Here is a 15,637-nt window from a genome sequence, read left to right on the forward strand (position 1 = left end):
ATACAAGGAAGAGCATGTGTGGGCGCTATCAGTTGGTCCTTCTTTGATAGTTGTTCACAGTGTCTCTGTTTTAATATCTTGTTCTGTTGTATTTGGCTCCTGTTTCATACATGTATATGAACACTGCGTATTTTATTAGTTGGCAAAAATAGTTCTTGGAAGAGAAACAGACAGGTTCAGTCAGAAAGAGAGACAAAGAAAGAAAGAAAAATATGTTTTATTTAATGACAATTCTCTGTGTTTTTTGTGTGTTTTTTTGGTGTTTTTTGTGGGGTTTTTTTGTTTCTTGGTTTGTTTGGGTTTTTTGTTGTTGTTGTTGTTGTTGTTGGTGGTGGTGGTGTTTACGGTTATATGGTGTACAGCATAATGGTTGATGACCACACAGATAACGAGGCAAACACCGTGCCACACCTACTGGCATACTTTATTCAATTGGCAGCAAGGGGTCTTTTATAAGTATCATACCATAGACAGCATAGTACATACCACTGCCTTTGTTACCCTAGTTGTGGAACACCGACCAGAACCAGAAATAACCCAATGGGACCATCAACGGTTCGAGCGCTTTACCGCCGGGCTACGTCCCACCCGAGTAGACGGAGCTAAACACGAGAGAGAGAGAGAGAGAGAGAGAGAGAGAGAGAGAGAGAGAGAGAGAGAGAGAGAGAGAGAGAGAGAGAGAGAGAGAGAGAATTGGATATAAACACGAAAATCAAGTTGGAAACGAAATATGTGTTAAATTTGTGTTAGACTGGTATACTGCTTGTTTTGCGACAGCATATTGATTATTTTATCATCGGCTATTGGATGTCAAACATCAAACGTAGTCATCAAACGTAGTCATCAGAGGAAACCCGCTACATATTTCTTAATGCAGCAAGGGATCTTTTATATGAGAGGGGCGGGACGTAGCCCAGTGGTACACCGCTCGCTCGATGCGCGGTCGGTCTGGGATCGATCCCCGTCGGTGGGCCCATTAGGCTATTTCTCGTTCCAGCTACTGCACCACGACTGGTATATCAAAGGCTATGGTATGTACTACCCTGTCTGTGGGATGGTGCATATAAAAGATCCCTTGCTGCTAATCGAAAAGAGTAGCCCACGAAGTGGCGACAGCGTGTTTCCTCTCAATATCTGTGTGGTCCTTAACCATATGTCCGACGTCATATAACCGTAAATAAAATGTGTTGAGTGCGTCGTTAAATAAAACATTTCTTTCTTTCTTTTTTATATGAGAGAGAGAGAGAGAGAGAGAGAGAGAGAGAGAGAGAGAGAGAGAGAGAGAGAGAGAGAGAGAGAGAGAGAGAGAGAGAGAGAAGAGTGAAAATGAAAGAAACAAAAGACGGTGAGGGAGACAACGCACTGCAGGCCGTGTCTTTCGAAAAGAAGCAAGCTTTCTACAGATAGGACAGTACATGCCACAACTTTTAAAATTAGGGACAGTACATACCATAGACTTTTATGTACCAGCTGTGGAGGAAAAACCCTGAGGCTATTAAGGGATTGGTCCTCCGACTCGTGACACCTCAATCGAGTACTTTAGCGATGGGCTACACCCTGGCTCATAAACCATTTGATATACAAGATCATGATGTGTAAAACAATGGAATTAGAGCCTCGAACAACAATAAATATCTAGGACAGTCAGACGGACAGACAAGCAAACACACACACACACACACACACACACACACACACACACACACACACACACACACACACAGACACACACACACACACAGACACACACATACACATACACACACACACACCACATACACACACACACAAGCAGTAAAACAATGTTGAAAGAAAGATACATATATTTTTTAAAAACCTATCCTGTTACTTTAGAAAACACGATTATTTCAATATTTGTGTTAAAAATATAACTGTTTGTAATATATTATGTCATTTGTGCCATTCCAGCCACTCCTCAAAACACTTACACCAGCACCTACAATCCAGAAATCACTCACAATGTTCATTAAAAGGAGATAATTTTGTTAAGATCAGGTCCTTGGTGCACAACAAATCAAATTTAACACCAAAATATGGTTCCTTAAGATCTTTCTTCACAAAACAGAGCATTCTAGTCTACACTATACCAGCAAGTCTTTCCAACACTAGAATGAGACCATTTGTGTGTACTACTACTACTACTACTAAGTACTACTGCTACTACTAAGTACTACTTCTACTACTACTACTACTACTACTATTACTACTACTGCTACTACTACTACTACTACTACTACTATGTACTACTACTATTAAGTACTACTACTACTACTACTATTAAGTACTACTACTACTATGTACTACTACTATTAAGTACTACTACTACTACTACTACTATGTACTACTACTATTAAGTACTACTACTACTACTACTACTAAATACTACTACTACTACTACTACTAAGTACTAAGTACTACTACTAAGTACTAGGTACTACTACTACTACTACTACTAAGTACTACTACTACTACTACTCATGATGATGTTAATGACGACGACGACGACGATGATGAAGAAAAGTTTTGTTTTGTTTAACGACCCCACTAGAGCACATTTGGTAAATTTGACACAGTCTTTGATAGGAAACTCGCTACATTTTTCCATTAGTAACAAGGGCCTTTGATCCACCAATTGTGGTGCAGTCGCAGGAACAAATATGTCATCATCAAATTACACCATTATCTATGAATAATACATGAAAATTTCATGAAACTACCATGGGTCAACATCGTATTAGCCATTTCGACCTTAGAAAATATTAAAATAAAAAAACAAGAATATCAGTAGGGATTGGATTTCTAAATGTGGGTTTTAGGTTTCCACAACGTTCAATATTTATTATAATGGGCATCGATGAGACCAAGAATTCAATTTTTTATATTAAGCATTTCATGTTTTTCTTCTCAGATTCGACTTTAAATAGTATACTCGTTTTCTTGCCATATCGAAAACAGACAGCAAAACAATTTTGTGTAAATGAATAACTGAATGAATGAATGTTTAACGACACCACAGCACGAAACATAATTTCTGTGTAATGATTATTCAATTCACAGATCACTGCGTAGATTTTGAGCATTCTGATAATCTGTTCGATTATTTAACTTTTTTTCTGGATTCTGACAAAGCGTTTAAATGTTGTAAGCTTTTTTATTTAAAAAATGGTGTTACAGGTATACGGCCTTGATCACGTATTGCGGTTTTGTCGTTCAGGTTTCATGAGAATCACGTACCTGAAGTATCTGTGTGAAAGCGACATTTGACACTTCACATTCTGTACCGACTGTTTCAGCAGTATGTTTTTACCTTTTTCATTCCTTTGTTGTTTATTCAGTGACAAGTCTTGTTTAACCGCAGTTTGGGTTGCATCATCTGGTATTTATACAGGTCACTACTGGGACCCCAACTCACGTGGCATTTCCATTGGCAAGTTAAACGTCGCTGGGAAAAGACTAAACGTATTTTAATTGCATTTACGTACGTTAATTTCAAAGCTTTAAAACACAGTGTGATGAACTATCAGTAATAGTTTATGTTTTCTGATGAGGAAAGTTGACGGCATGTGTAATGTACAAGAAAAGACTAAACGTATTTTAATTACATTTACGTACATTAATTTCAAAGCTTTAAAACACAGTGTGATGAACTATCAGTAATAGTTTGTGTTTTCTGATGAGGAAAGTTGATGCGATGTGTAATGTACAAGACATGACCTATAGAGCACTCGATATTTCACTGGCAATTTAAACTTCGCTGGGAAAAAACTAAAACGTAATTTTAATAACATATAAGTGTGTCAATAACAAGACATTAATCAGATATCAGTAACATGTTGGGTTTTGGGTTTTGGGTTTTGTATGAGGAAGGTTGCCACGGTTGTGTTAATATCAAGACTTTAAAACAACGAGTTATCACTACTAGTTTTGTTTTCTGATCAGGAAGGTTGCCAGGATTTGTGTGGTGTGCAAGCAAGCAGTGACCTGACATCGTCTGTCGACAATAGATGTATTTCAAAGGTCTCCATCGACGGTGGTACACTACTGGGGGGTGAACTTTACAAATGCATACCATTTGTCCTCACAGAGCCACGTTGATACATAAAGCAGAATTAGCGATGTGTTGTATGTGTAACACATGTTACGTCTGATACTCGTTTCCTTTTCGTCTCTACCAGACGTCTTGCCATGAAACAACAAATGAGAACAAATTCTGAACATTTAGACCCAACAGAAATTAATAACAAGACCGACTCTGGAGCATTATGGAATGCAATTCACGTAAATACATCTACATCAACTAATTTTAACGTTTGGAATGAAGTTCAGCTGAACACATCTGCAGACACCAACTTTGAAGTATTTCGGAATAGTGATCAACTGAACACATCTTCAGTCGTAAATTCTGAAGTATTTCTGAATGACGTTCAACTCAACAAATCTTCAATCGTCAACTCTGAAGTATTCCGGAATGAAGTTCAGTTAAACACATCTATTAACATGACTGAGCTTAACACAACGTTATTCGACACTCCGACTGGAAATCCTCTCATTGTTATAACTGTTCCGTTGCTGATGTTCATCAGTGGAATCGTCGGCAATGTCTTAGCCCTGATGGTACTCTGTCGATCAAATCGGGACCACAGACGAAACGTCTTCTTCAGGTTGGTTGGAGGTCTTGCTTGCACGGATCTGTTCGGGATTTTAGCCCTGTCCCCCGTGACAATCTGTGTATATGCAAACGGAAGGAAATGGATTGGAGGACAACCCTTGTGCCATTATTTCAGTTTCTTTATGATTTTTGCAGGAATCGCTACAGTGTCCATAGTTGGTGTTATGGCATTCGAAAGATACGTAGCGATATTACAACCTTACAGTTACAATACCAAGTTTACTCCAGGCAAAGTTATATATATTCTGGTTACAGTTTGGATTTTATCCGCCTTTGTTGCTTGCCTTCCTTTTCTTGGACTTGGCAGAAATGTGCTACATTTTCCAGGAACGTGGTGTTTCTTTGACTATCATGGAAACGGGTTAACAGACAAAATATTCACCTATTTGTATACTTTCTTTGGATTATTTGTGATTGGTGTCACTGCCATATGCAATACAGCTGTCATGTTTGTACTTGTTAGAATGCGCCACCTGGTGAAGAAATTGAATAAACATGGCAGCCACGCTCAGGTTGATAACGAGGCTCATATGATAATATTGCTTGCTGGGATTATACTGGTATTTGCTACCTGCTACGCCCCTTTGATGGTAAGTATAGTGCTGGGAAATGGTTGGAATTACAACCGATCAACTGTCGATTACACAATCGGTTAGACTTATATGTACATGAGAAGGATTTGATAATAAGAACCATGCATCTATTGTCATATTCACCGGGGTGGACCTTATTGATGGCTTTTTGTCTGTCTGTCTGTATGTCTGTATGTATGTATGTACTATGTATATATGTATAATATGTGTTTGCGTGTGTAGTATTCTTCGAAGCGACTTTAATTGAATTTCCATACGAGTCCTGTTGTATACTGCGTTATTTGCCTGTAATTAAAAACAAAATTCCGAAGATGTAATAAATTATAACTGCTATAGGTGCGTGATTATCTGGAGGCTGGCAATACATTATTCTCAGTTATTCTTGTTGACAGATTAGGTGCATTGTTCAAGACAAGTTGTGCCATGTGAACTGTTTTCTTGTCAGTTCAGATATAGATTGTGCTTTTAAATACTGAATATTATGCTTCTCTGTTCAGCGCACGGCATGCTTGAGGGTAACGTTTTACTGAATGACAGCAATAATGATGAAAATAAATGTATGTGAAAGGTGAACATGATTATAAATATCTGTGTGAATTCAACGCTATGATGATGATAATAAATTTACGTGAAACGTGAATATAATGATTATCAAAATCTGTATGAATTCAACGCGATGATGATGATGATGATGATGATGATGATGATGATGATAAATTTACGTGAAAGGTGAAAATAATGATTATCCAAATTTGTATGAATTTAAATCAATGATGTCGATAAATAAGCGTGAAACGTGAACATACATGACTATCAAAATATTCATAAATTCAAAGCAAAGATGACTTCAAATGTACATATACCTAAAAGTGAACATAGTAATCATTATCAAAATATGTAAAGCAATAATGACGACAAATATACGTGAAATTATTACAAAAACGTGAATGAATTCAAAACAATGATGCCGATAATTGTGCACGGAAAGTGAACATACTAAGGATTATTAGAATGTGTATGAATCCAAATAACAACACATGTACAGAACCCATTAATGATGATGATGATAAATGGGTAACAGGGCATTCCCCCCGGTCATTCCCCCCTCCGGTCATCCCCCCGGGTCATTAGTAAACATAACTAACACGATTATAGATAAAAAGAAATATTTTATATAAAACACATTCAAAACAAACACATGAACACATTCAAAATGTTAGCTAATCAAGTCGTCCGAAGTCTACATTTGCAGATTGTGGGCAATTCCAGTAGTAAGTATTCCAACACTGGTCGGTTGTTGTACTCTCTAACAATATTCCTCAGTCTGTTGGCGACGTCTCTGTATCTGTGATAAACATACGTGACCAATGAAAATATTAATAATTATCAAAATATGTTTGAAGGTAGTGCACAGTGATTCATAGGAGCCACATAAATGGAGAAAGGAATGCTTTATTTAACGACGCACTCAACATAACGTAATTACAGTTATATGTTCTCGAAATATATTAAATATATATAAAAAATATTAAAGAGGAAACCCGCTACTGTCACTCCATGGGCTATTCTTTTCGATTATCACGATCGGATCGTTTATATGCACCATCCCACAAACCGGATAGTACTCACAACGGCCAGTTATGGAGCACTGGGGATTGATCCTAGACTGACCGCGCATCTGGGGATAGCTTTACTATTGGCATTTATCGCGCCCCCGTCGTGGGAAAAGCCATGATACTGTCAAAACATCCTTTTGACTCTGTCTTTTGCAGAGATACGATTTTTAAAAAATGCTACTGGTTTTGTAATTCGGATTTACTTACTCGCGTGTACATATTTTGTTTTGCAGGTCAGGGTAACCATCAACCAGACACACGTATTCCCCATCAACCACGCTGCCGACCTACTGACGATACGACTTGCATGTCTCAATCAGATTCTTGACCCCTGGGTTTACATTCTCTTTCGAAAACAGCTTTTCTCAAAACTCTGGAACCTTGTGACGTGTTCAAAGAAAACGAAACCTATAAATGGAATTAATGATAAGTGTTTGAAGAATAACATTGCAGATGGCGTCGTAGTCAGTGATACAATAAAAGAAACGTTTCTGCATAAGACGTCAACTGCCAAAAGTGACATCATCAGCAAGGAGGCAGACGGACAGGAATGCAGATTGCTGTTGCTTTCTTCATTTCATGAAAACTCCGAGAAAAAAGTAGTAGATAAAATACAAGAACAAATGTGAATATAACACAAAAGCGAATTTCAAAGCTTTGGTAATCAAAAGGTATATAACTGGTGAAAGAAACAATAAAAAAACTTTAGGGTAGTCCACCGTTAAATATTTTTCATATATCAATATTAAAATAGTGCAATCATTAGAGTTTTATTGGTTTATTGTTTTGTTTTGTTTGTAGGTTTTTTTTTGTGTTTTTCTTTTTCAGTTATAAAATATATTTGTTCAGCCACATGGATGCATTATTACTCATTTGCAATTTTATTTATTTAACAAAATATTCTAAAATAAAACTTTAAATGTCAAATATTGTCCCAAATCCCTTGTGTGCATATTTTGCTAACAATATCTTAGAACATTAATACACTGATTACAGATTTATTCCTAGACTGAATGCTGTCTTAAGATTATTATACAAAAGGATATATCAATATCTATCTATCTATCTATCTATCTATCTATCTATATAAACAGACAGACAGACAGACAGACAGACATATATATATAAAGCTAGACAGGTAGACAGACAGGTAGATAGAAAGAAAAATACATAGAACAAGATGGATAGACTGATATATATATTTGTCTACCTCTCTGTCTGTCTGTCTGTTTATCTATATATTTATATGTAAGTCTGTCTATATACTATCTATCCATCCATCCATTTATCAATCTATCTATTTGACTGTCTGTCTATCATTCTAGCTAATTATATGTCTGTCTGCCTGTCTGTCGCTGTCTATATATGACTGCTCGCCAGCCTGTCTAATAAACCACGTGCAAAAAAACATTTTATCTAATTAAAACAACTTAACTTAATGCATGTTAATGCATAGACCGAAAAAGAAATCTAACAATAGTGCTATTAAAGATGGGAGAGAACTCTTTTACATTTGAGCTGACTTGAAGTTTTAAAGAGTAGTTCCCCATCATTCATATAGACGGTCAATATGATCAAATTATAACGCACACAGCTAGAAATATTTTTGGGAGGGAGGGTCGAGTGTGGGGCGTTGCAAAAATATGTTAAATGAAAGATAGAGTACAATCTAATACAAAAATGGCAATAATTATCAATAATTTTCATGGCAGATGAAATACCATCACATAATTGCTAACTTAAAACTTTAGTGTAGTCAATTATTAAATATTATTAATACATTAATATATACTCTTAGAAAAAGTAGGGGAACTCTAATAAGAATTTACAATTGCCAAAATTGTAAGGTATATTAGCTGTGGGCAATGGTTATATGATCACTCCTCTTGCAGCGCCTGGCCAAGTTCCGCTAACGTGGTCGGCAGTCTTTGGCGTTGACGCACACGTCTCCCTATCATGTCCCAGACGTGTTCAATGGGGAAAGGTCAGGGATCATTGCTAGCCATGGCATTCGATAAATGTTGTGCTGCTGGAGGTGGGGATTGACGATTCGTGCACGGTAAGCACAGGCATCGTCGTCCTGAAAAAAACAACATCGACCCACACGCCTAGCAAACGGGACGACAAAGGGTGTTAGTATGTTGTCCCGGTAGTACTGCCCAGTGACCCTTCCTTGCACAATATGGAGGGGGATTCTGTCAGTCATATTGATACCACCCCACATTATAACCGATCCACCGCCAAATTTGTCATGAACTCACATTGTGACGTTGGCGTGCCGTTCATTTCGTCGTCTTCAGACCCGACCACGTCTGTCAAGGAAGTCCAAAGTGAATAGGGATTCATCTGGAAAGATGACACGTGACCAGCGACGAATACCCCAGTTCTTACACCATTCACGTCTGTGGGCAATGTGACGATTTGTCAAGGTAGGCACAATCCGGGGCCGTCGAACATGAAGATGGGCTGCATGAAGACAATTTCTAATCGTCTGACCCGTAACTCGGACACCAGTAGCCTGATGAAGGTCCGCAACAATTTGATTTGCCGTTTGAGCTCGATTTCTTAGAGCCTGGTTACGGATGAATCGATCTTGTACTCCTGTCGTTGCCCTTGGACGACTTGAACGAGGTCGATCGTCAACATTTTGGGTTTGTTGGTACCTGTTCCATAGTCTGCTAATCACTGACTTCGAAACATTGAAGGTGTTGGTCACTTCACGCTGACTTCTGCCCATTTGAAGCATGCCAATAACCCGTAGACGCTCATCGCGTTGCATACGCCACATAGCAAATTAAAACAATAAAAATGACTAAAAACAAAACAATAACAACTGTATGTATGTATGTATGTATGTATGTCTGTCTGTCTGTCTGTCTGTCTGTCTGTCTGTCAATCTATCTATCTATATTTGTCTGCCAGCCTATTTGCCTGCCTGCGTGTCTGTCTTTCTTATAAGCCACGTGTGAACAACGTTTATCTAATTAAATACTCTATAGTACGAATACAAAAATCTAACAGTAGATTACTCAGTTGTTGGTGGTATTAACGATGGGAGAGAACTCTTTATATTTTAGGTGACATGGAGATATTAAAGGCTAAAACTTATACCAGTAACAAAGGCGGCAAATATAAATCAAAGTATAACGCACACAGCTCAAAATCTCTTTGGTTTGTTTGCAAATATAGTTTTAAAGGAAAGAGATAGTGATAGTGATAGAAAATGATAGACAAACTGCAATAATTATTAATAATTTACGTAGCAGTTAAAATATCATCATGTAATTGCTAACTTACAACTTTATGGCAGACCACCACTAGATGGGGGTTTTTTCAGTGGTAAAATATTTTTGTTCAACCGCGTAGACATAACTACTATTACTTATTTACAATTTTATTTACATCACAAAACAAAATTTTAAAAATCCAAAATCCTTTTTTTGTTGTTGCATATTTCAGTTATTACATATCTTACAACATTAATACACTTCTCTATCTTTCTTTCTTTAAAAGAATACACTAGTTATAGGTTTAAATTTAAACTGAATGCGTCTTAAGGTGGTTAATAAAATTATACATCAGCATTTATCTATTTATATCTGTCTAATACCTCCGTCTGTCTGTCTGTCTGTCTATCTGTCTAACCATGTTTTTCTATATGACTGTCTGTATATATGTATGTCTATCTTTCTGTGTGTCTGCCTGTCTGTGTGTTCGTTTTATGTATATCTATATTGTATTAAAAATGGGAGATAACTCTTTGTATTTCAGCTGACAGAGGTTTAAAGAGTAGCTTCCCATTCCCAAAGTATGGGAAATAATGTCGAATCACAAAACGCACAAATAAAAATGTTGTTTATTGGGGGGGGGGGGGGGGGAATGCGCAAATATGTTAACGGAAAGAGAATGTAATACACTAACTGCAATGGTTAATACTTATTTTCATGGCAACTAAAATATCATATAATTGTCGGACATATTGACCTATATGTATGTTTATATATGTGGTGTATATACATGTACATACTTTGTGTGTGTGTGTGGTGTATATATATGCTTATGTGTGTATGTATGCATAAATAGAGGATTTGTGTTAAAACAGATGTCTGTCCGATTGTCTGTTTATCTGCCTGTTCTAATTATAACTGTAACACTGTATCAGTTATTGGAACCTTTGTATTTTACATACTAGTATTATATAATTTTGTTCTTAATTATCCAAAGCAACCTCTTCAAGTCTAATTAACCATCTTTTTTATTTCCAAACAAAAGGCTACCTTTATAGTATACGTAGCAACGTTGTTGTCTGTCTGTGTGTATCTATCCCTCTATCTCCATATTTCCCCCTCTTTCTTTTTCTCTTTTTCTGCGTTTCTCTCTCTGTGTGTGTGTGTGTGTGGTGTGGTGTGGTGTGGTGTGGTGTGGTGTGTGTGTGTGTGTGTGTGTGTGTGTGTGTGTGTGTGTTTGTATGTGTATGTATGTGTGTGTGTGTGTTTGTATGTGTATGTGTGTGTGTGTGTGTGTGTTTGTATGTGTGTGTATGTGTACGTGTGTGTGTCTGTCAATTGTGCTCGTTTTGACTTTGTAAACGTCTGTGAGTGGCAGCCCTCAATATGACGGTCAAAAGGATGTATTTCTCGTTCAGATCTGTGTGGCTCTGTACATGTGTGCGTGCGTGTGTGTGTGTGAAAGAGTGTGTGTGTGTGTGTGTGTGTGTGTGTGAGAGAGAGAGAGAGAGAGAGAGAGAGAGAGAGAGAGAGAGAGAGAGAGAGAGAGAGTGTGTGTGTGTGTGTGTGTGTGTGTGTGTGAGAGAGAGAGAGAGAGAGAGAGAGAGAGAGAGAGAGAGAGAGAGAGAGAGAGAGAGTATATCTATTTTGTTCGTTTTGATTTATTAAACCAGTCTGTGAGTGGCAGTCCTCTTTGTGACGGTATGAGAGAGAGAGAGAGAGAGAGAGAGAGAGAGAGAGAGAGAGAGAGAGAGAGAGAGAGAGAGAGAGTGTGTGTGTGTGTGTATGTGTGAAACTTTATTATCTAATTATAATAATATTAATATAATAAAAATAATTCTTCGTATTGACCTATACAAAATTTATGCCAATCCCATCTGCCAAATGCATGGTAATAAATACTGTTTAAGGTAAATCATTTTAAACATTATTATTATATATGGGTCACATGCATAATGGAATGTATTGCTGTATATTCAGTTTAGGGTCATGTCTATTCTTAACCCTGCTTTTCAAGCTATAGAAATGGGTTTGGTTTCATTTATACAACCTCCTGAAAGTTGTCCATACAGAACAAACAGACGTTTTATAATATACTCGGACAAATTAAACGTGTCGTAATGGCCCTGGAAGAAACCGCACGTAACCCAAAGTCCTGAGATTTGCTTTACCAGAAGTGAAAAAACAACCTGCGCATGCCTCTTCTTTAAGACAGGTCTGAACATTAAATACTGGCCATTCATACCTCACGGATGTACCGAGACGGTGTTAGACCTTATATAAAATAGATAAAGTATGTGAATGCTTGTTTTCAAATCGACGTGTCTATATGAATAGTAGAAAAGGTTCTTTCTCAATCCAACATGGCGGCCGCCTTGATGGCATGTTTGTTCAGTGTTTAGCTAGCTTCGCCCTATTCTCTTCCAGTCCGGTGCGTGACGTGGCAAGCATGGTCCGATGACAAGCCCCAGTTCACATTTAGCTTATATTACAGCTGTCCGGCATCCATTATGCGAATGTACTGCAAATATTTACTCAGTTTTCCATCAATTCGCAGTCTGTACGGGCCATGCATTGATCGAACATAGATAAAGTCCACGAGCGAGATGATATAGGAAACCGGAGTGCGATATGCTTTATTCCACACGTACAGTCTAAAATGCAAGACAAATACATCAATGTGCTATGATTGATTATAAAAACTATTCTGTAGGCCAATCTCTTGAAGTGCTGTATCTCCGCTTTAGAGTTGTTTGGACAAAAATGCACATGGTTTTGAAAGAGGTTTTAGCATATCTCTATGGACATGCCTGCACGTCATTTAATAGCTAATCATTTAAAGAAGTTCAGGATTATTTATATTGGGGAAGCACATAAATTAAAATATATATTTTATGATTGCTGAATCTTCTAGGACTATAACTTTTGTACTGCTAAATTTCAAGACAGGACAAGACAAGACAAGACAAAAAAAAGCAAGTTTTATTCAGTATTTAGGCCCCGGCCCAAAATACATAACAAAAGGGAAACACCTCTGTCGCATGCGTGAGTTGAATCATTGGACATCATCACTGTACATTCTGCTTACAGATAAACATTGATAAATTATACAGTGGTAGAATAGTTGACCTTAACTCGACAAAAATAACCAACCGTGGAACATGTGAATATTTATCGTTATAAGAAATAAGAACTATTTTTCTCAAATCGGTAAACTTTTTACACACAAGAAATACGTGGAGTTGAATCAGTTGATCGTCAGTACATAGAGGATACTCCCCGAGTATCTTATGATATCATAATTTATCAGCACCAGTTGATAAAAGTATGAAAGCCGAGGCTTGCCGAAGATTTTATACTTTTATCAACGAATGCTGATAAATTATGATATCACAAGACACGAGGGGGGTATTCTTTTTATCATCCATTATCATTCTTTTCATTTGCGACAGTTGTAAACAATGTCAATAATGTGAGTTGAATGTCAGCGGTAGACTCGTTAACTTGCAGAACGGCAGTGGCGTGACGTCACTAATGGTAAGTTTAGCGCTGAAACAAACACAGTGACGTAACAAAACATTGTCTTGTGATTAAAATTTGACCAATCAAGATTATAAGAAGTGATATCTCTCCTGCGGAGATATCACAAATTATAGTGCCAGCGATATCTCCTACAAAAGCCTGTAATGGATGATAAAAATGATTATTTAAGACTTCTTGTCTACATTATCAATTTCGACAAATTCAAAACACATTTTATGCCAAACAAGAAATAATTACTTTAATGCCAATAAAGACAAATTATTTTATATTGTTTTTTGTTTTGTTTTACAAAACATACCCCCAGTTTGTTTGGTTTTTTAAATCGTGACTGTGCAAAACTGGTCATACATATTTTAACTCTTGTTTTATTCACATTGATTAAACACTGTATGTTAGACTGTCAAATAAAATGAATTTAACAAACTTGCATCATCATTAGTAAATAAATTAGGACACACACAAAAAATCTCAGCAAAATACGCAATTCATTTTCTTCATTTGGCCGCTGCGTCTACGACCGACTCTAAATGACTGAAAACAAATCTTTCCATTGATTCTTGGATCGTCTGCTAGCTTTCCAAAATGGCGGATCACTGGGCACAGGATCTGGCTCAATATCGTCTTTTAACCAACCTTTTGATTAGCGGAAATTGTCTGTGCCTCTAGATTATCGACCCTAGTTTTGGAGAGATCCAGTGCATAGCGGAGACCTATGCAGATCGTTTGTGGCAGTTTAAGAACTTCGTTTCTATCAGGAGGATGCTCGGAGATTTGGGGAAATTGCTCATGACGAAGACATCTGTTTGTCTGCTCGTCTGTTATTTCTTTCTGTCTATTTTTTTTCCTATAATCACGTTCTTCTCTTTATGTTTGTGCTGGGGTGTCGTTAAACATGCATCCATTCATTCATTCATTCATTCTTTCTTTCATTCATTCATTCTCTGTATCATTACAATATACACATAGACACACATCGAGCACACATAAATATACCCTCCCCGTTCTTTTGCCCTGTCTGTTTTTCACTCTCTCCTCACACTGTCTGTTCTTCCTCCCTTTCCCGCTCCTCTCTCTCTCTCTCTCTCTCTCTCTCTCTCTCTCTCTCTCTCTCTCTCTCTCTCTCTCTCTCTCTCTCTCTCATTCTCCCTCTGTGTCAATTAAATGTTAAATATTGATTCAAATACAATTTATTTTCCATGTATATTATGCACTTATTATGTACAAATGATCAGATTATGAAAATTATTTTTAATATTAATTTTTCAGTACGGTTCCTTATAATTGTGTTATTATTTCAGTAACACAGTTATAAAGAAGCATACTGAAAAATTTAAATTTTAATTGAAAACATTTTGTTTTTCAATACGCATTTCCATTTTTAGTATTACATGTACTTGTACCCAGGCAATGCTCGAGATTACAATTGGAAAATTTACTCATTGACAGTTTTGATGGCATGCAACCAAAATCTCCTGTCAAAACAGTGCAGACATCAACTGTTTGCCAAATATAAGCGTATCCTGCCCCACCAGTGGAACCATCATAAGTACAGTCTGTAGTCATATACGACGAAAAGGGTTTACAATATTTTCATCATTATTGAAAAGAAAGAAAGAAATGTTCTATTTAACGACGCACTCAACACATTTTATTTACGGTTATATGGCGTCAGACATATGTTTAAGGACCACACAGATTTTGAGAGGAAACCCGCTGTCGCCACTACATGAGCTACTCTTTCCGATTAGCAGCAAGAGATCTTTTATTTGCGCTTCCCACAGGCAGGATAGCACAAACCATGGCCTTTGTTGAACCAGTTATGGATCACTGGTCGGTGCAAGTGGTTTACACCTACCCATTGAGCCTTGCGGAGCACTCACTCAGGGTTTGGAGTCGGTATCTGGATTAAAAATCCCATGCCTCGACTGGGATCCGAACCCAGTACCTACCAGCCTGTAGACAGATGGC

The 15,637-nt window shown here is 37.3% G+C and overlaps 1 protein-coding gene across 1 annotated transcript; it reads left to right on the top strand.

Moving 5' to 3' along the window:
- Positions 1-4,518: 4,518 nt before the first annotated feature.
- Positions 4,519-7,528, top strand: LOC121374740 (prostaglandin E2 receptor EP4 subtype-like). The gene is made up of 2 exons (XM_041501849.1): positions 4,519-5,280; positions 7,133-7,528. The coding sequence occupies exons 1-2, from the start codon at positions 4,519-4,521 to the stop codon at positions 7,526-7,528; spliced, it is 1,158 nt and encodes a 385-aa protein (XP_041357783.1).
- The last annotated feature ends 8,109 nt before the right edge of the window (positions 7,529-15,637 follow it).

This window comes from Gigantopelta aegis, chromosome 6 (assembly GCF_016097555.1).
Source record: "Gigantopelta aegis isolate Gae_Host chromosome 6, Gae_host_genome, whole genome shotgun sequence".
Classification (NCBI taxonomy): Eukaryota; Metazoa; Mollusca; class Gastropoda; order Neomphalida; family Peltospiridae; genus Gigantopelta; species Gigantopelta aegis.